This window comes from Bos grunniens, chromosome 5 (assembly GCF_055505025.1).
Source record: "Bos grunniens cultivar Pamir isolate PY7600 chromosome 5, Bosgru_T2T1.0, whole genome shotgun sequence".
Classification (NCBI taxonomy): domain Eukaryota; kingdom Metazoa; phylum Chordata; class Mammalia; order Artiodactyla; family Bovidae; genus Bos; species Bos grunniens.
The window spans coordinates 47,952,776-47,973,180 of record NC_141169.1 but is presented as its reverse complement, the minus strand read 5'-3'; the positions used below and the strand labels follow the sequence as shown (position 1 = coordinate 47,973,180).

General features: G+C 39.7%; 1 protein-coding gene across 22 annotated transcripts in view; it reads right to left on the bottom strand.

Annotated features, from left to right (window-relative positions):
• Positions 1-20,405, bottom strand: part of GRIP1 (glutamate receptor interacting protein 1) — a 754,369-nt gene that overhangs the window by 267,814 nt on the left and 466,150 nt on the right. For 2 of the 22 annotated variants that reach the window (XM_086400136.1, XM_086400139.1), the window contains exon 1: positions 764-1,064. The exons of the other annotated variants lie outside the window; for them this stretch is intronic. In XM_086400136.1, the coding sequence (XP_086256262.1) occupies positions 764-1,049 (286 nt within the window). In that variant the 5' untranslated portion in view covers positions 1,050-1,064. Of the gene's footprint in view, positions 1-763; positions 1,065-20,405 lie in introns of those variants that run through there. 22 annotated transcript variants of the gene reach the window in all.

Genomic DNA, 20,405 nt, shown 5'->3' with positions numbered 1-20,405 from the left:
GCTGCCAGCAATAGAAGAGTGGAGTCTAAACCACTGGACTGCCAGGGAAGTCTGAGGTGTATAACTTTTTTCAGCTTCAAATACGAATGACTGTTTTTCAATGAGAAATACTGGAGTTGACCAATTTTCTTTTTCTGCCTTCTATATAATATAGAATTGAATACTTACGGAGATGTCAAATTCAGTCTTCTCATCATATTGACAAAGAAACTAAAGCCCAGGGAGACCAAGCAACTCTTCTCACATCTCAAGGGTCATTAGCAGGATGGGAGCCAGACCTCAGTCCCCTTTCTCTATTGTAAGTACTCACTGTGCTGCAGAGAGAGCCTGAGCACCCTACAGCCATCGCCACGTACAGACTGCGCCACACACACTGGGTCCCACAATAAGCCTGTGAGGAATGATACTGATGCTGGTTAATATCATTCTCATTGCATAAAGGGGTAATTGTCACTTGGAGAATTCAAGTGACTGCGAAACACTTTTAGCCACAAAGCCCAAGGCTTTATACCAAGGCCAGAACTTTCTCCCTCTGAAATCAAGACTGGGATATGCTTTTTCTAGTTAACTCTCAATTTGAAGGAATCCACTGCTGAAAAAGTTTTGGAAACTTAAATTTATATAGCAATCTGATAAAAACACTCACATACTGTAAGACAGTTATTTCCCAAGGAAGAATATCTTTTAGATCATATATCTTCTCAAAGCATCAGCTTTCTACAGAGAAATTAAAAATTGAAGTCAGAGAATAATGAAAGCTTACCCCTGTTTAGTTTAGCAAGAAATTCAAGAGGGCTCTGATCCAGGTTAACCTTTGTATCATTAATTTCAGGAAGCTCACAGCTTAAATGGAAATCATCAATGTAAGCTTCTAGGGCTTCAGAGGCAGAAGAATATGGCTTTTCTTTGTATTGGATGGAACCATCAACATTAAAAGCGATGCTGTTGAGGACTAAAGATGCTGGAACAGAAGATTCAGAAGTGCTAAAGTGATGTTTCTTAACTGACTTTGCCATTGCTTTCTCAAATGGGCTGCAAGGTCCATTCATTTTCCAAAAATCTCTAGACATAAAAAAAGGTGTACATGATTTCAGTTAATACAGGAATGGGTGATAATACTCACAGGATCCTTGCTAATCTTTGTATCCTACATATTTGCTTTTTTACAAATGAAATTATTTTTTATTCCTCTTTATGTTTTATGAATAGTACACTCTCAAGCAATGTTTGTTGATTGACAGTTTCACTGCCATGGCCACAAGTGTGAACTGGACTTTATAAACATGAGGAACTAAGAATTGAAGCCTTGTTAGGTAAAGCACAAAACAGAGGGCTTGCCTTCCTGTGTTTTTAGTTTTCCTCAACTGTGTAAGTAGTTCTGGAATCTTGAGATAAATTTATTCACCACATGAAGACATGACAAGCTTTCAGAATCATGAGAGAGTCTTCATTCCATACAGTTGTTCCCACCACACGGATGAGGCAGGGAAAGCGCATGTGAAGACAAGAAGACAGCCACAGTGGGCCCTGGCACGACAGTGATGGCAGAGACCAGGGGACAAGAGGACGTGAGTGCAGACAGGAGTAGGATTTAGTGTGGGCATTGGGCCCTGTGACCTTGTCACTCTGACCTCAATGCAAGAGTTTAGCAGCTCTTTATTATCATCTTGCATGAACCACTTACTCTCTACAATAACTACTAAAAACAGGCATTGCAGTACCCTCATTTTCAAAATAAGATTATAGTAACACATGGAGAATACGTATCTTGTTCAAAGCTAAAGGGAAACAACAGCCAAGGTTAATAGCCAAGGTTGAACCTCAGCAGTCAGATTCCCAGGTCGAACTTAACCACTGCACTTGACTACCAGACCATTGCCCCACATGTGCTGAAACGGCCTGTGTAACCTGTAATGTAACTTGTAATCTCTAAATGTCAGCCACATCTAATGTGCCAGCAAGGACTACCAAGGTTGGGTGCCTAAATTCTGAGGTCTCTTATTTCTCTCAAATGCTTAGAGAGTAGTCACTGGTGTGTGCAAGGGGAAATGCCATGTATTTGATAATAATATATACATAAGTGTCAAAGAGAGAGTACTCACTTTTTGAGTCTTTGAAATTCAAGTGGATATGCTGAATTTTCAGAATGTTACATTATATGACATCATAGTACTTACAATTTTCACCTGTGGAATGTTTTTCTAGTTTCTTCTAATGTAATGGAGTTAAATAGAAGCCTTTGACAACCAGAATAAAACTATGGATCATCTTCCCACAAAAATGCACATTAATAAACACAAACACAATGGGTTCTAGGGTTCCAGAAGCTCAGGCATGCCCCCTGCCCCCATGAATTCTAAATTAAGAACTTCCATCTAAAGAAAGTGATTGGTGGGGAAAGAAACAGAGGGAAGGAAGGACAGCTAGGAAAAAAATGATCAGAAGATCCTTACCAGGAGTGGAACAAACTAACCTGATACTACACATTCTTGGAGATACAATGATAAAAAATCTTTTGACTTTAAAGGCCCAGCTTAAAATGTTCTTTCTTTGTAAACCATGGCCATGGTCATCTTCCTCCTTCACCTTCTCCTCTGGATTGAAACAAAGTGAAAATGTTAATTGTTCAGTCATGTCTGACTCTTTGTGACCCCATGGACTATAGCCCACGAGGCTCCTCTGTCCATGGGATTCTCCAGGCAAGAATACTGGAGTGTGTTGCCCTTCCCTTCTCCAGGGGATCTTCGCAACTCAAGAGATAAAACCGGTGTCTCCCGCATCGCAGGCAGGTTCTTTACCATCTGAGCCATTAGGGGAGCCCCTCTCCTGGATTTGTCAGTATCAGGGGACTTTCTAGGTGGCACTAGAGGTAAAGAACCCGCCTGAAATGCTAGATAGCATATTAAAAAGCAGAGACATTACTTTGCCAACAAAGGTCCATCTAGTCAAGGCTATGGTTTTTCCAGTAGTCATGTATGGATGTGAGAGCTGGACTATAAAGAAAGCTGAGCACCGAAGAATTGATGTTTTTGAACTGTGGTGTTGGAGAAGACTCGAGAGTCCCTTGGACTGCAAGGAGATACAACCAGTCCATCCTAAAGGAGATCAGTCCTGAGTGTTCATTGGAAGGACTGATGTTGAAACTGAAACTCCAATACTTTGGCCACCTGATGTGAAGAACTGACTCATTTGAAAAGACCCTGATGCTGGGAAAGATTGAAGGCAGGAGGAGAAGGGGACGACAGAGGGTAAGATGGCTGGATGGCATCACCGACTCAATGGACATGAGTTTGGGTTAACTCCAGGAGTTGGTGATGGACAGGGAGGTCTGGCGTGCTGTGGTCCATGGGGTTGCAAAGAGTTGGACACGACTGAACGACTGAACTGAACTGAAATGCAAGAGACTTTAGAGATGTGGGTTTGATCACTGGGTGGGAAACATCACCTGGAGAAGGAAATGGCAACCCACTCCAGTATCCTTACCTGGAGAATCCCATGGATAGAGAGAGGAGCCTAGTGGGCTACAATCCTTGGGGTTGCAGAAAGTTGGACACGACTGAAGTGACTTAGCACACAGCCCAATTATTTACCATTACAGACAATGGGCTTCAGAAGGAGGAGATGAGGGCTAATCTCAGTTCTATCCTTTATGAGTTTATGCCTCCATCCTTCCCTCGGATATCATTTTAAATTTTAAATTCTGCTTAATAACACTTAGCCCATGCGGTGGCTTTTTTTGATCTTCTGCTGTTTTGTACCAGGACGGCCACATCAGGGGTAACATGTTGAAATAATTTCAAAACAACTGGAAAAAGTTGCTGCCCTTCACTTGCATCCATACCCCTCAGCGTGCCTTCTTGCTACTCCAGCTCTAACCCTCTACTCCCAGAAGCCCTCAGACCTTTCCATGATCCAGCAACTGAAGGGGTACTGCCTCGCCCTCCAGGACTCTGCTCCAGGCTATGGTTCATGCCCAATCTATTTGGTTAGTGTCTGGACATACAGTGTGCTACATGTTTTGAATTTGACCTCTGAGAAGCTGTTTTTCCTTTCCTCATCCTTGGTGCTTGGCCTTTCCACTCTCATATGCATTGTGGTTTGACTTACATGATAGCTGGGTGTCTCCTTCCTTCTCTAAGTTTAAGCAAAATAAGGAATGGGTGGTAACCCCAGTTTTCCAGCCCATGGCAGTTGCTCGATAGGTGATTGTTGAACTTAATTTCAGTCAAAACGTTCCTTTCACTATAAAGCATTCCTGTGTGATTACTGCAGTTGTGAAAATGCTCTGAAAGATGGAGTCCTTTGGGTTTATTAGTAGCTACTGAGATGCAACAAAACAGGTGAATAGAATAATATATTTAAATCAAGGATTTAATGAGAGAAGGTCTAAAATGCACCAAGAGCAAGAAGTTAATGAGAGTTGGTGAGACTGTTACCCATGCTGGGTTCACTTACAGCAGCTCCTTCACACCAGACTGTTCAATATGTACTAACAGTTCAAAATCCAGTTCCAACTAGACATTTAAAGGCTTTTTTTGTATCATCTAATTTTATGAATAACACTGTAAAGGAAAGTTGATAACTAAGTCTTTCTAAAATAAGATATAGGAAAACTCAATGTATAAAATATGTTAATGACCCTAATAACTGAACACTATAAATATGAGTTTATTTTGTGACTTTCCTTTTACAATATACATGGCAATGCACAAATTCATTTCTTAGTTTCTCATCATTATAGACTCATAGAAGTCAAGCAAAGAAAGGGATGATCACTCTTGTTTAAAAAGCAAGAATACCATATGCAATAATTAAGAAAAAAGAATCAATACATTTCCTAACCATAAATCAAAGAAAATGCAGATTGTTCAGATATTTCCCCTGGCAATGTCATGTTTGAATTTGGCCTGGCTTGATTCTCTGATAGTATTTTAAAAATGTATTCAATCCATAAAATCCTCAGAGTGCATCCATCTACCACCAGGCAACTGATTCTTAAAAATAGAGAAGATTACGCATAAGAGGAGTAAAAAAAAGTCATCAGTTCTGTCTCCCTTATCATTTTAGGTTAGATTAGACAATGGCACCCCACTTCAGCACTCTTGCCTGGAAAATCTCATGGACAGAGGAGCCTGGTGGGCTGCCGTCTATGGGGTCGCACAGAGTCGGACACGACTGAAGCAACTTAGCAGCAGCAGACTCAGTCAAAGCAGTGATTCCCTGAAGCCAGAGCAGAAAGAAAGGACCAGAGATTTGCATAAAGTTCAGTTTCCCTCTCTCATTAGCTCAATTAAACACACCATTATTGATCGCCAATGTGCAAGGGGACACACTTAGCACTGGATAGGGATACAGTGATGGGCTAGATGTTCTCTCCCTCACAAGGAGCTTGAAGTCCAGCAGGAAGGATAAAAGCAGCATATAAATGAGTATCACCCAAGGAAGGGCACGTTCAATGCCATCAAGTGCCCCCAAGGGCAGCTGGAACACAGAGAAGAGAGAAATGACTTCTGTCTGGTGGAACAGGGGTAAGTTTCCTTTCGGACACAGTATTTAAAACTAGGACTTACAAAAGAGGTAGGTTTCAGGCCCATGGAAATGAGGAAAATGGATATGTTAAGAAGAAAGAATAACAAAGTCAAAAGACATAGAAATAGAAAAACCACATACATAACTTAGATGGAGAGGTAGATCCAAATTTCTTGTGTTGTCAGATGGTGACAGAAAAGGCTGGAGATACTGTATCCCACACTGTATGGAGCAAAGTGGTGAGTTTTAGGGTTAGGTATTACATTAATTTTAAAGAAAAGGAACATTGAGCCTTAGAAAGCTTTTGGAGAGCTCTCAGGGAATACTTCTGACACATCTTCATTTGGGCTTCCCTTGTGGCTCAGCTGGTAAAGAATCTGCCTGCAATTCGGGAGACCTGGCTTTGATCCCTGGGTTGGGAAGATCCCCTGGAGAAGGGAAAAGTTACCCACTCCAGTATTCTGGCCTGGAGAATTCCATGGGCTGTATAGACCATGGGGTCACAAAGAGTCGGACACGACTGAGTGACTTTCACTTCACTTTCACAGGGAATACATGTAGTGAGTGAGAGATCTGAGACTGAAAGCTTCAGAGCTCATATTCTTTCTATCACATCCCAGCATTTCCTCCTCGAATGTTTTTCCCCCAACATCTGAGTGAAACCAGTATAGACTCTCCTGGCCACTCCTTTCCTGCACCCCATCGTGCTCAGCTTCACATCCAAGTGAGAGTACCCCATCCCACCTGTGCAGCACCCAGAAACTGGTACCCCAGTTTATGTCATTCACAGACTGATGCTTTTACAGGTCTGCTTGGGTCCTCTAGCCAATGAGATATCTCAATGGTCAGGGTCCACCTATTGATCTCAGGATGATGAGGGAGAAAAGAAGCAACAGGGCAGAAATATGCCTTAATTTTGTGGGGTTCCTCCAAGAAACTAAGTAATCCAAAAGCAAATTTTACGAGAGATATTATCTTATCAGTTGTCAGTCTTCTTCAGAGGAAATTTTGAGCTCTCAAAGAGCAAGCCATGAACACGCTATGTTTTGGAATATGAATTTTAGCAAAAGATAGAGTGATGCAACTTCAGTTTTCTCAGTAGAAGGAAGCTAATGGAGATACCTCAAACATTATTTTAATTGCCAGGCAGTATGACAATATCCTTCACTGAAGGATAGTTTACACAAACTGTCACTTAGATCATAGGCTGATCTTAACCACTGAGAAAGAATTCAAGAAGAAACCAATGTTTGAAACACATAGGGCATTACATATTAAAGATACTCTCTTTAACATTTGTTTGCTAGCAACTTGGTGCACAGTATATAATGGATACCAACATATACTGGTGTGCTCGCTGGGTCTTGCAGTTTTGGGTATGTAATATTTTACAGTAACAGATTTTTAAAAAATCTTTCATTTATTAATTTTTCTGGCCTTGCTACATGACACTTGGGATCTTAGTTCCCTGACCAGGGATGGAAACTTGTGCCCTGTGTAGTGGAAGCTCAGAGTCTTAAGCACTACACAGCCAGGAAGTCCCAGAGTAATGGCTTATCACAGTACTGTATAAAACTCTTCTACAAACCCAATTGGCAATCCCCTATGCACCTGAGGATTAAATGCCTCCCTCAAACGCCACCTCCTCCTCCTCATTTATTCAACAAACATCTAATGTAAATAGAGGAAGGTGATACAGAGCAGAGGTCAGGGGTCAGGCTTGGGTACCACATGGACTAGTTTCAAAACCAGCTGCATGATTTTGAACAAAATACTTAACTTCTCTGTCCCTACACTTCCTCGTCTCTAAAATATGGTCGTAATACCTGACTCACAGCACTGTTACAGTGATTACAGGGGACAGTATGGGTGATGCTTAGAACAATGCCTAATTCCATGGAAAGTGCTCAGGAAACATACTTAGCAATTTTTACTTTTATCGCTGCCTAATGTATGTTCGCATATATTACCTACATGTGTTAGATCCTCCGGCCACTCCTGCTAGAACATTCATTTCCCATTGGGATGCATATTTTGTGGTTTTGTTGGATTCCACCTTTCCCGACAGAGTGGTGTAGCAACTCTGGAGTATTAAGCACCATAAAAAGAAACATAGAATTTCACTCAATATATCCATTAATCTCCTTAAATTCACAGCCCATAAATGAAAGGATTATCCTAAAGCAGGATTGATACTTAACTCATTTCACATTCTAGAATCTTCTGTAGAGCCCAGGAAAGTCAGAGGCTGGAGGAGAGGTATCAGCAAAATTTAAATTATTTCCTAAATCTAAAGCTTTAAGCACTATTGTGTTCTGCTCTAGGGACTGTTTTTCTTCCTACGTCATTTAGCTCCCTCCACCAAACATTTTCCATTTCTATTTCCAAATCAGAATGCTCACAATTATTGTTCTTTTTAAAAAGCATGGATATGAACTCTTCAGCAAAAATAGCTGCCACAAGACTTTAAAAGATGTTATTCACTTTAATACACCATGACTAATTGGGGGGAAAACAGCAAACAAGCATTAGGATTGTGTCCGTAGGCCTGTAACCATTCCCTGGCTCTCCGAGTTAAGCAGAATTCTATAATACTGGGTAATGAACAAAAAAATTCCTTTGCTTGGTAGAAACCTCTATGGACACAATTTTAAGGAGGAGGAAGGAAAGCTTTTACTCACTCTTTCTAAAGTAAATAATATCATCCATCACTTCTGAATACTGTTTTTTAAAGAAAAAGTATTAGAATCAGGACAGAAGCACATGGAGCTACCCAGATCCATTTCCCACTACAATGTGCATTGTATTTTAAGAGTTTTATAGCAAAGGTTGTGGTATCTGGAACTGACTGTGGTAAAAATTAAAATACTAAGAAGCAAAAGGAGTTTTGGGTAGCATGTTCAAATTGAATGGAAGAGAAGTATTTCATTTGTGGGGAAAGGTGAAAATTTTTATTAATGAAAAGTCAAATGATATGAAGCAAATCTTTATTTCACTACTCAAATATGCAAGTCCTGAAGTAGGGGCTCTGGAGGAAATCAGGGAAACACAGGAGAGAGTTCTTTGCCTTCTTGAATATCATGAAGCAGATATTCATAGCAGAAGAGAGAAAACACGAGTTTGAAAATTAACTGACATTGGGCAGATAGTGTTGGGTTGTCAATGAGTAAAGTCAACAGTAAGTGGAGACTTTGCACAGCTGGGCTTCCCAAGGTGGTGCAGTGGTTAAGAATTTACCTGCCAATGCAGGAGACATGGGATTGATCCCTGGGTAGGGAAGATCCCCTGGAGAGGGAAAAAGCAACCCACACCAGTATACGTGCCTGGAAAATTCCATGAAGAAAGGAGCCTGGTGAACTACGGTCCATGGGGTCACAGAGTTGGAAACGACTGAGCGACTAATACTTTACTTTGCACAGTGGATGCTGGGAAAGCATCTCACCTATGAGCTGGGGTGCATGTCCGCATGCTCTCCGGGTGCTCTCCCTCTCTGGGACCAGAGCTGATTTGACTCACCAGAAGTCTTACTTTTCTTCTTAGAATGTGATGGAAGATTTCCACTCCCCTGACACTTTTTAATTAATTTTTTAATTGGAGTATAGTTGCTTTACAATGTTGTGTTGGTTTCTGCTGTATAGCAAAGTGAATCAGTTATATGTATACCTATATCCTCTCTTTTTTTGGGTTTCTTTCCCATTTAGGTCACCACACAGCATTAAGTAGAGTTCCCTGTGCTATCCAGTAGGTTCTCACTAGTTAATATGTAGCAGTGTATATATATATCAATCCCAATCTCCCAATTCATCCCACTCCACTTCCAGCCCAACCCCAGCCCCCAGCATCCATACATCTATTCTCTTTGTCTGTGAGGGGGAGATACGCTTTATAAATCGAGACGGTGATACCTAAGTGCCAAGAAGAGAAGCTGAATTTGCTTTGGGAACATGGCAGCACAACAATGATGTGATGCACAAAAAGTCAACTGTGTTACACAGGATGGAGAAGAGGGGGAGTGTGGCGGTCGCCAGGCATTTGGCAGGTGACGAGAGTGGTAGATGATGATGTGTGTGCCGTAATGATGCAATGAAAATGGAAAGAGACTCATAAAATATTATTTTATATTGGCATATACTTGATTAACAATGTTGTGTTAGTTTCAGGTATACAGCAAATCGATTCAGTTATACATACATATGTACATATTCTTTTTCAAATTCTTTTCCCATTTAGGTTATTACAGAATACTGAGCAGAATTCCCTGTGCTGTACAGTAGGGCCTTATTGATTATCTATTTTACATATAGCAGTGTGTACATGTCAATTATAAACTCCCATTCTATCCCTCCCCCCTTGCACCTTAACCATAGGTTCATTCAGAAAGAGATGTTTTGAAGGCAGATTTTGAAAGTAATGGACTGGATTAGTCCCCAGGTATAAACAAGAGGGAAAACTTAAATATTTTAAGTCTGGGAGGCTAGTGCCACTAAAGCAATGGTGAAAATTAGAAAAAGCATTCTCTCAGGAATAAAGGAAAAAATCTAATTTAATCATGTTGTTTTTTTACATCCTTACCTTATTTCATATCAATTTAAAGTATTGTAAGCAGGATGATGGAGAAAGCATGGGATGCTTAAGTCTCCCATCATCAGGATTTAACAAATGCTTACATGTTGTCAAACTTGCATCAGATATTTTTAAATAAAGTGCTGCAAATACAGCTACAGTCCCACATCTCCATCTCATTTTCCTCTCTTTTCCCCGAGAGGCAACCACTGCCCTCAGTGAGTGTTGTTATCCTTTGGCTTTGGAGGTTTTTATGCTTTTCCTATAATTGTATGTTTCTACAAAATATAGTATTGCTTTGTGTGCCTAAAATATCACATAAAATCATTCTGCATATTTCTTTGCAACTTGAATTTTTTCTCACTATTATGCCTTGAACATGTATTCCTGCTGATACAATTAGTCTTGGTTTACTGATATATCATAGTGGAAGGAAAATAAATACACTGTAGGTCAGGTGAGACACTGGACTTGTAAGTGTTGATTCAAAGCCTATAATACTACAGGCAATAATTGAATGATGAATATGGATTTGTTTTCCAGGCTAGGGGGAGGCATCCACTAGATTTAGTCCTTTGGTGCAATGGTCCCATACTTCATTTATCTTTGAAAGCCCCATAACACTAATCATGATGTAACACTCAACAAATGTTTGTTAAATGAATAAATGGATGAATAAACATCTTTTTTTTGCTACAGGACATGTAATGCTTAGCTTGGAAACTAGCAACCACATGCAAAATCTGAACTTTAAGTGAATTGTATTTGCCAACACAGTATTTTTTAAACAGAAGCAACATTTTATCCTTTGGAGGGTGGACAGAATGAAAAGCACAATCACAGAAAGTTAACCAAACTGATCAGGGACCACAGCCTTGTCAAACTCAATGAAACTAAGAGCCATAATGTGTAGGACCACCCAAGATGGATGGGTCATGGTGGGGAGTTCTGACAAAATATAGTCCACTGGAGAAAGGAATGGCAATCTACTTCACTATTCTTGCCTTGAGAACCCTACGAACAGTATGAAAAGGCAAAAAGATAGGACACTGAAAGATGAACTCCCCAGCTCAGTAGGTGCCCAATATGCCAGTAGAGAAGAGTGGAGAAATAACTCAAGAAAGAATGAAGAGACAGAACCAAAGCAAAAACAACACCCAGCTGTGGATGTGACTGGTGATGGAAGTAAAGTTTGATGCTATAAAGAGCAATATTGCACAGGAACCTGGAATGTTAGGTCCATGAATCAAGGCAAATTGGAAGTGGTCGAACAGGAGATGGCAAGAGTGAACAATGACATTTTAGGAATCAGCAAACTAAAATGTACTGGAATGGGTGAATTTAATTCAGATGACCATTATATCTACTACTGTGGGCAAGAATCCCTTAGAAGAAATGGAGTAGCCCTCAGTGTCAACAAGAGAGTCTGAAATGTAGTACTTGGGTGCAATCTCAAAAATGACAGAATGATCTGTTTGTTTTCAAGGCAAACCATTCAATATCACAGTAATCCAAGTCTATGCCCCAACCAGTAATGCTGAAGAAGCTGAAGTTGAACGGTTCTATGAAGACCTATAAGACCTTCTAAAACTAACACCCCAAAAATATGTCCTTTTCATCATAGAGGACTTGAATACTGCCGGGAGCCGGCATATTGCATATTTGGTGCATATTGCATATTGAGTGCAGCACTTTCCACAGCATCATCTTTCAGGATCTGGAATAGCTCAACTGGAATTCTATCACTGCCGGGAGCCAGCGTGAGGAACTCCGCCCATGACAAAGGTCATGAGGAAGGAGGCTCCGCATACGCAAAGGCGGGATCGAGCTTCAGGAGTCACCCTGGAAATTCTCGAGCACATACCCCCAAAACCAGAGTCTGCCTACTTTCTGCTTTGTGCTTTCACCTGCACCTCTGACTTTACGGGGGGCTGTCCCCCACTACCTCTCTGAAAAAAGTTAGCTTACAGCTCCAGTTAATAATTCCTGGGTGTGACAGTGTTTCAACCTACAAACTCCTTTGGAAATCCTCTAGCCTGCCTGAATAGGTTTTTCCAGCTACATGTGATTGTTCAGAGCCTCCCAACTGTGAGAGGCAGGAGATGTTCTAAACTGTCTAAACACAGATTCTTTTGAGTAGTTAAAAGATTGATTAGAAATTGTATTGGTGAAGGGATTTTCACTCGTTGGGCCAATGTTTGCTGCTAAGTTTCCATATCCCTTACCTGCTGTGTCCCTGGCAGTGTATTGATTAATATAATTGGTGTAAGTAGTAGCTTTAATGTTTGTAACCTGGGACCCTTGAGTTAATTCTTTTTCTTGTTATAGCCCACCACACCTTTGCTCTGTAGGAATGCAACTTTATCTAATGCTTTTGGAGGGTGGCTCCTGACCAATCACCTTTAGAGAAAAATAAGTTTTCTGAAGAAAAGGTCTTAAAATGTTAACAGGCCTCCGGGCCAGAAGATGATGCAAATCACCTAAGCTTTTGCATATGATAAGTTTGCAGGAAGAAAGCCTGGCTTGCTGCCTGACTCTACCCCCTCCCCCATTATCCTCTATGCATAACTTAAGGTATAAAAACTACTTTGGAAAATAAAGTGCGGGCCTTGTTCACCGAAACTTGGTCTCACCATGTTGTTCTTTCTCTTACCTTCTGGCTGAATTATTCAGCCTCTTTTCTCCACTGAATTTCCTCACTGAGCTATCCTTATTTCAGCCTCTTTTCTCCACTGAATTTCTTCACTGAGCTATCCTTATTCCATTACTTTTTATATCCTTAATTAACGTTTAATTAAGCAGTTGTTTCCTGATCTTCGCCTACACCGTCTCTCCTTCGAATACCCTGGATCAGCTGGGGCTGGTCCCGGGCAGAATACAAAAGTAGGAAGTCAAGAGATACCTGGAGTAACGGGCAAATTTGGCCTTGGAGTACAAAATGAAGCAAGGCAAAGCCTAACAAAGTTTTGCCAAGACAACGTGCTGGTCATAGCAAACACCCAATTCCAACAACACAAGAGACGACTCTACACATGGACATCACCAGATGGTCAACACCGAAATCAGATTGATTATATTCTTTGCAGCCAAAGATGGAGAAACTCTCTACAGTCAGCAAAAACAAGACCAGGAGCTCACTGTGGCTTAGATCATGAACTCCTTATTGCCAAATTCAGACTTAAATTGAAGAAAGTAGAGAAAACCACTAGACCATTCAGGTATGACCTAAATCAAATCCCTTATGATTAAACAGTGGAAGTGACAAATAGAGTCAAGGGATTAGATCTGATAGACAGAGTGCCTGAAGAACTATGGATGAAGGTTCGTGACATTGTACAGGAGGCAGGGATCAAGACCATCCCCAAGAAAAAGAAATGCAAAAAGGCAAAATAGTTGTCTGAAGAGGCCTTACAAATAGCTGAGGAAAGAAGAGAAGCAAAAGGCAAAGGAAAGATATACCTATCTGAATACGAAGTTCCAAAGAATAGCAGGGAGAGATAAGAAAGCCTTCCTCAGTGATCAATGCAACGAAATAGAGGAAAACAATAGAATGGAAAAGACTAGAGATGTCTTGAGGAAAATTAGAGACACCAAGGGAACATTTCATGCAAAGATGGACACAATAAAGGACAGAAATTGTATGGACCTAAAAGAAGCAGAAGATACTAAGAAGAGGTGGCAACAATACACAGAAGAACCATACAAAAAAGATGTTAATAAACCAAATAACCATGATGGTGTGATCATTCACCTAGAGCCTGACATCCTGGAATGTGAAGTCAAGTGGGCCTTAGAAAGCATCACTACAAAGCTAGTGGAGGTGATGGAATTCCACTTAAGCTATTTCAAATCCTAAAAGATGATGCTGTTAAAGTTCTGCACTGAATATGCCAGCAAATTTGGAAAACTCATCAGTGGCCACAGCACTGGAAAAGGTCAGTTTTCATTCCAATCCCAAAGAAGGGCAATGCCAAAGAATGTTCAACTACTGCACAATTGCACTCATCTCACATGCTTAGCAAAATAATACTCAAAATTTTCCAAGCCAGGCTTCAACAGTACATGAACTGTGAACTTCCAGATGTTCAAGCTGGATTTAGAAAACACAGAGGAACCAGAGATCAAATTGCCAACACCCGCTGGATCATCAAAAAAGCAAGAGAATTCCAGAAAAACATCTATTTCTATTTTGTTGATTACACCAAAGCCTTTGACTCTGTAGATCACAACAAATTGGAAAATTCTTAAAGAGGTGGGAATACCAGACTCACCTGACCTGCCTCCTGAGAAATCCGTATGCAGGTTAAGAAGCAACAGTAGGAACTGGACATGGAACAACAGACTGGTTCCAAATTGGGAAAAGAGTATGTCAAGGCTATATATTGTCACCCTGCTTATTTAACTTATACATCATGCGAAATGCTGGGCTGGATGAAGCACAAGCTGGAGTCAAGATTGCCAGGAGAAATATCAATAACCTCAGATATGCAGATGATATCATCTTTAAGGAAGAAAGTGAAGAGTAACTGAAGAGCCTCTTGATGAAAGAGGAGAGTGATAAAGCTGGCTTAAAACTCAATATTCAAAAAATGAAGATCATGGCATTGGTCCCATCACTTCATGGCAAATAGATGGGGAAACAATGGAAACAGTGAGAGACTTTATTTTCTTAGGCTCTAAAATCACTGCAGATGGTGACTGCAGCCATGAAATTCAAAGACACTTGCTCCTTGGAAGAAAAGGTATGACAAACCTAGATAGCATATTAAAAAGCAGAGACATTACTTTACCAACAAAATTCCATCTAGTTAAGGCTATGGTTTTTCCAGTAGTCATGTGTGGATGTGAGAGTTGGACTATAAAGAAAGCTGAATGCCGAAGAATTGATGCTGTTGAACCATGGTGTTGGAGAAGACTCTTGAGAGTCCCTTGGACTGCAAGGAGATCCAACCAGTCCATCCTAAAGGAAATCAGTCCTGAACATTCATTGGAAGGACTGATGTTGAAGCTGAAACGCCAATATTTTGGCCACCTGATGTGAAGAACTGACTTATTTGAAAAGACCCTGATGCTGGGAAAGACTGAAGGCAGGAGGAGAAGGGGACAACAGAGAATGAGATAGTTGGATGGCATCATGGACTTGATGGACCTGAGTTTGATCAAGCTCTGGGAGTTGGTGATGGACAGGGAATTCTGGCACGCTGCAGTCCATGGGGTTGCAAATAGTCAGATATAACTGAGCGACTGAAGTGAACTGAACATTTTTAAATTGGGAGGTTTCCTATTAAAAACCAGATTCCTTGATTTTATCACAAAATCTAAATATCTGTCAATACCAGGCTTGTGCTCCTGCCTGGCAACGATCAAGGTGAGGAGCTACAGCCACCCTTTAAACAGACCATATATTTCCGAAGTAACACCACAACTTCCTTCCAACTGTTGTGACACCAAGGCCAACTGTCAGCTCCCCACAGATTATTGCCTGCACTGTTGCTTCCCTTTCCTTTGGAAATTTTTCATTGTATCCTAGACTCCAAGAAAGAGAGAAAAATACAGATGGACTAGAGGCCACAGTGATTCATACAAAATTGGAGAAAACATACTTCCTTGAAAAGACTGTGTCCTTAGGTGTTTAACATCTAAGCAGTGTGTCCAGGTCAGTCAAGGTCTTTGGGGATGGCACTTACTTATTTATTAAATAGATATGAGATTCCTGGCTCTTGTTGTCATTTCAGTCGCAGTTCTCTTTACTCAGATTCTTTTAGTATGCAGTATTTATGTAAGAAACTTTGTTTAGCTTTTTAGTATTTAGTCTCAAGAAGTTTTTATCCCAAACAGAAACTCCTAATAATTTGAAAATCCTCCTAATCTCTATTTTCTCTACTAGAATAATCCAATAGGTCATTGACCTATTAGGTCACTGGGTCAATGACCCAATAGTCATGACTCTGGCAGAACTTAAGAGCACATCTAATATTTCTAAAAATTGAAATTGTAAGTTTGATTTAAAATGAGAAAATATGGGAGTGGGTCACTTTATCTCTAGCCTAGCATTGCCAGTGGTAGGGAATTAATCGAAAGGTTAGATTTGCTTTATCAAGCTGTCACCTTTAAACGACGTAAGACAACTCTCTAATGAAAATTTCTCCAACAAAGATGCATCACCAGCAAGGGTCCTGACAGAAGACAGATAATGGGCTGTAAGCATGTGGTGTGATCCCTCAGAGAAGGCCCTCTAAGACTTCAAGAGGACCCCTAGGCAAAGAGAAACATTTCTGTCTTTTGGAGTCGCTTTCCCATGGACAGAGGAGCCTGATAGGCTACAGTCCATGGGGTCACAAAGAGTCGGACACGACTTCACTTTCACTTTCACTTTGGGGCCCAATCCTAATAGCTGGACAGAAAACAGCATTAGACAAGGTGATGAGGACATGTAGGCAGTGATTTTAAGGGGGTATCCTTGTGGTCGAAAATCCAAGCTTTAATCTTCTGCTCAAATGAAATAAGTCCTTTTAGGTTCTTCATAGCAATAGAAGATTATTTTTATTGAGCTATTGGTCTTTGATTAGAAGGTTTTTTCCCCCAGGCTTAAAACCAAAGGACTTCTAACTGTTTGGAGGAGTAGATTCTAAAAGCTATGCCTGTGTGCTATGCCTGTGTCTGACTCTTTGTGACCTCTGAGTGTAGCCTGCCAGGCTCCTCTGTTCATGGGATTTTTCAGGCAAGAATGCTGGAGTGGGTTACCATGACTTCCTCCAGGGAGTCTTCCGGATCCAGGTATGGAACCTTCGTCTCTTAAGTCTCTTGCATTGGCAGGTGGGTTCTTTACCACTAGTGCCGCCTAGGAAGCCCCTATACGTTGGCAGGCAAGTTCTTTACCACTAGGGCCCCAGGGAAGTCCCTCTAAAAGCTGCACCATTCCTCATTCTCTGCTAGATGGGTTTGACCAGGTTTATTACCAGCTAAGGCAGGTTTCTTTTTCATTGCATTTAAAGATTCCCCCTCCCCCACACACATATGTACCAAACTGCCAAGGCAATTAATAAAATCTTCTTAGATGGATAAGAGAAAGACAATACACAAAGCATGAGAGCTACAGTCTTCCAGGTAATAGGAGGGACTCTATTTTACATGATTTTAAAGTTTAGTCTTCATTATTTGAAAAAGCTATTTGTTTGGGGGATTTAACTTAACAGAAGCAAAGATACTTGAAATTTCATAATAGTTTACAGTCTTCTCTCACCCTTAGAAGGTAATTCCTTCCTGATAAGCCTGTAGGAAGGCAAATTCTCAAGTTTAAAGCACACTTATTAGTGAAATTAATGGTATACAAAGATTTCAATAATTAACAAACAATATGTGTGATTAAGAATGTTGATTGACATGTTAATGCAAAAAAAAAAAAAAAACCCTCAGAGAGGTAGAGACAAAATGAATCAATAAGAACAATGAAAACAATGCACAAGATTACTGCTACCATTAATGAGCAAATTACCTTGAGAACTAAATGCAATCTATGCTGACTGTAGATCTGAAAGAGGGCTCCCTTAGCAGCTTGGAACCATCCTCATAAACATGAAAAAATGCCTAGAAAGTAAAGTATGGTACTAAATGAGCTTGAAGTCTTATATTCTTGTAATCTGTACTTTTACAGATCCTCAGGGGAGCAACTGCATATGGAGATGATAAACAATCAACTTAAAATCCCTATTTAAAAAGTAGTTCCTCAACTCTTTGCTTGGTTTCCCTCTGCTCTAATGATATTGGCCCCTTGATGAGCTTTATGTACCAAGCACATTACCTCAGGGCTTTTGCATTTACTGTTCTTTCTGTGTAGAACACTTCTTCCTCCAGACACTCACATGGCTTTCAGGTCTCAGCTCAGATGTCATCTCATCAGAGACCATCCCTGATGAGGTGATATCCCCACCTCAAATAGTGCCGTCCCCCTTTAACTTCTGCATAACACTGAGAATCTACATTTATTAGTGTATTTGTTTATTATCTGACTTTACCATTAAGAGTTAGGCTCCATAGTTTAAGAGAGACACTTGTTTTGCTCATTGTGGTGTGAACCTCTACCACTCAGCTTTATCTTACATTTGAATGCTCAATAAATACTTGTGAAGGAATGAATGAAGCTGTCACTGCACATTCCTTTTTGAAAACAACTTTGTTCTATTTCCTTCAAAATGGAACATTTAAAAGCTACACTTCCACATGCATGTAATACAGTGTCACACAATTCTTGAGGATGTGAATATTAAGGTACTATTTCCATTTTTCATTTACCAGACTCAGAATCGACTTTGATTTAACACAAACTGTATATATATACACTGAATTCAATCTAAGAGAACAATTCTTTTTCCTTTCAAATGGTTGTTCACTCTGGCAGTGTATCTAGTATGTCCTCTAAACATGGACATTTAAAAGATATATTTCTTGAACGACCCAGTTTTGTACCATGTACCCACTAGAGATTCAATAATATTAACTCCTAGTGAATTGTTGCCATGTAATTCTCCTGTAAACTCTTTCCAGTGGAAAAGAAAAAGGAGTTATACCTGGATTTTAGAGCATAAAAATGGTCGTTTACAACACAAACTCCCCAAATATATCTCAAGTTAACACACTGGTTCTATACACAAAATAAACAAAGGATTGTTTTTCTGTTAAAAGATTCTGTTTGCTGAACAAAGATAGCCATCAAAATAAATTGATGTTCATGCTTCTTTCGAGAGAAAAACTAAACTATCTACAGTTTTCTAAGCTTCTCACATTGGTGACTACACTGCATACAATTCAACAGCCTCAGCCCAACTCTCCTCTGGTGAACTGTTGGCCCTCGATAAGGATAAGGAATCAATAATGTATCCTCATTAGAATTTTCCTCATGTATCTTGAAACCTTAGAGATAAACAACAAGAACTACTGTATAGCACAGGGAACTATATTCAATATCCCGTAACAAACTAATGGAAAAGAATATGGAAAAGTATACACACACACACACACACACATATATGTATAACAGAATCATGTTGCCGTACAACAAAAGCTAACATGACTTGTAAATCAACTATACTTCAATTAAAAGTAAACCAAAAAATATTTCTAGCATTCATACCCTACAATAAGAGCTAAATATTAAATATTGAAATCAATATCATAACAGACTACCCATTAAAATGATGTGCCTACACAGTTAAATAATTGCTAGCATACTAATATTAAAAAAACTATCAAGTTGTTTCTGTGTTACAGAAAAACATTTAATGTTGTCTGAGGCAAGGAAGAAAAATAATTACATCCATGAGTTATCCTCTTATTGATATTTTAAGTCAAGGACCTATTCCTCAGCTAATGACCTAGTTTCAATTGATTATCATTAATCCAGGGTCTATTACTAAAACTATGTACATTGTACAATTACTCCAAATGCTAATATTTCATAAGAATATGACACTAGACCATATTTATATAAAATTTTACATAGCACTTTCACATATAATTTTCTACTATTTCATACTAACACATTTCTGTTTTAGAGGGAGACAGGTAAACAGAGACTAAGTTACTAATTTAATATCAATTAAATCTCATGTATTTATATATTTATAGATTGCCTGATATGTCCCAGGCATTTTTCCAAGTGCTGAGGATACCAAGAGGAGTAAGATATGGGCTGTGCCCATTACAGTAGTGACTGCTTAAGTATGGGGAAAAAATGTATTTTTGCACAGCATCAAATAAATTTGTGTGCACATATTTGTATATGTATATATGTGTATTCAAGTATATGTATTATATATATAAATTATACATATCCATTACATATAAACAAATATTGCAGATTACACAAACATATATCTTCTGATCTAAGTCATTAGTTATACTCTGAATACACGTTAAGTACACAAGTTGGAATGAATGTTATAACTTTCAGGAAGATAAAGGTTTAAATATGCAGATATATGGTGGCTTTACTAGAAGCCCAGAAATATGCTTAAGTGTCCAGTTGTGATGAAAGATCTATGACCTTATAGAAACTGATGAATATTTGAAGAAAAATGGCTTCTATAGAGTAATCAGGAAGCAGAATTATCTCTTAAGAATAGAGAGCAATCTATGCAGCAGATTTAACTTCCTGTGTTAAATGTCAGTCCACCAGAGAGGTCAAAGTTCTGCCCCTAGAGATCTGAGTCTTAAGCAGATTTTGCTCATCTAGACTTTCCAATGAACAAGGTCAAATGCGGGAGTGGTGAAACCACTGAAGTCCCTAGAAGTTAGTATCTCAAAGCAGAGACTAC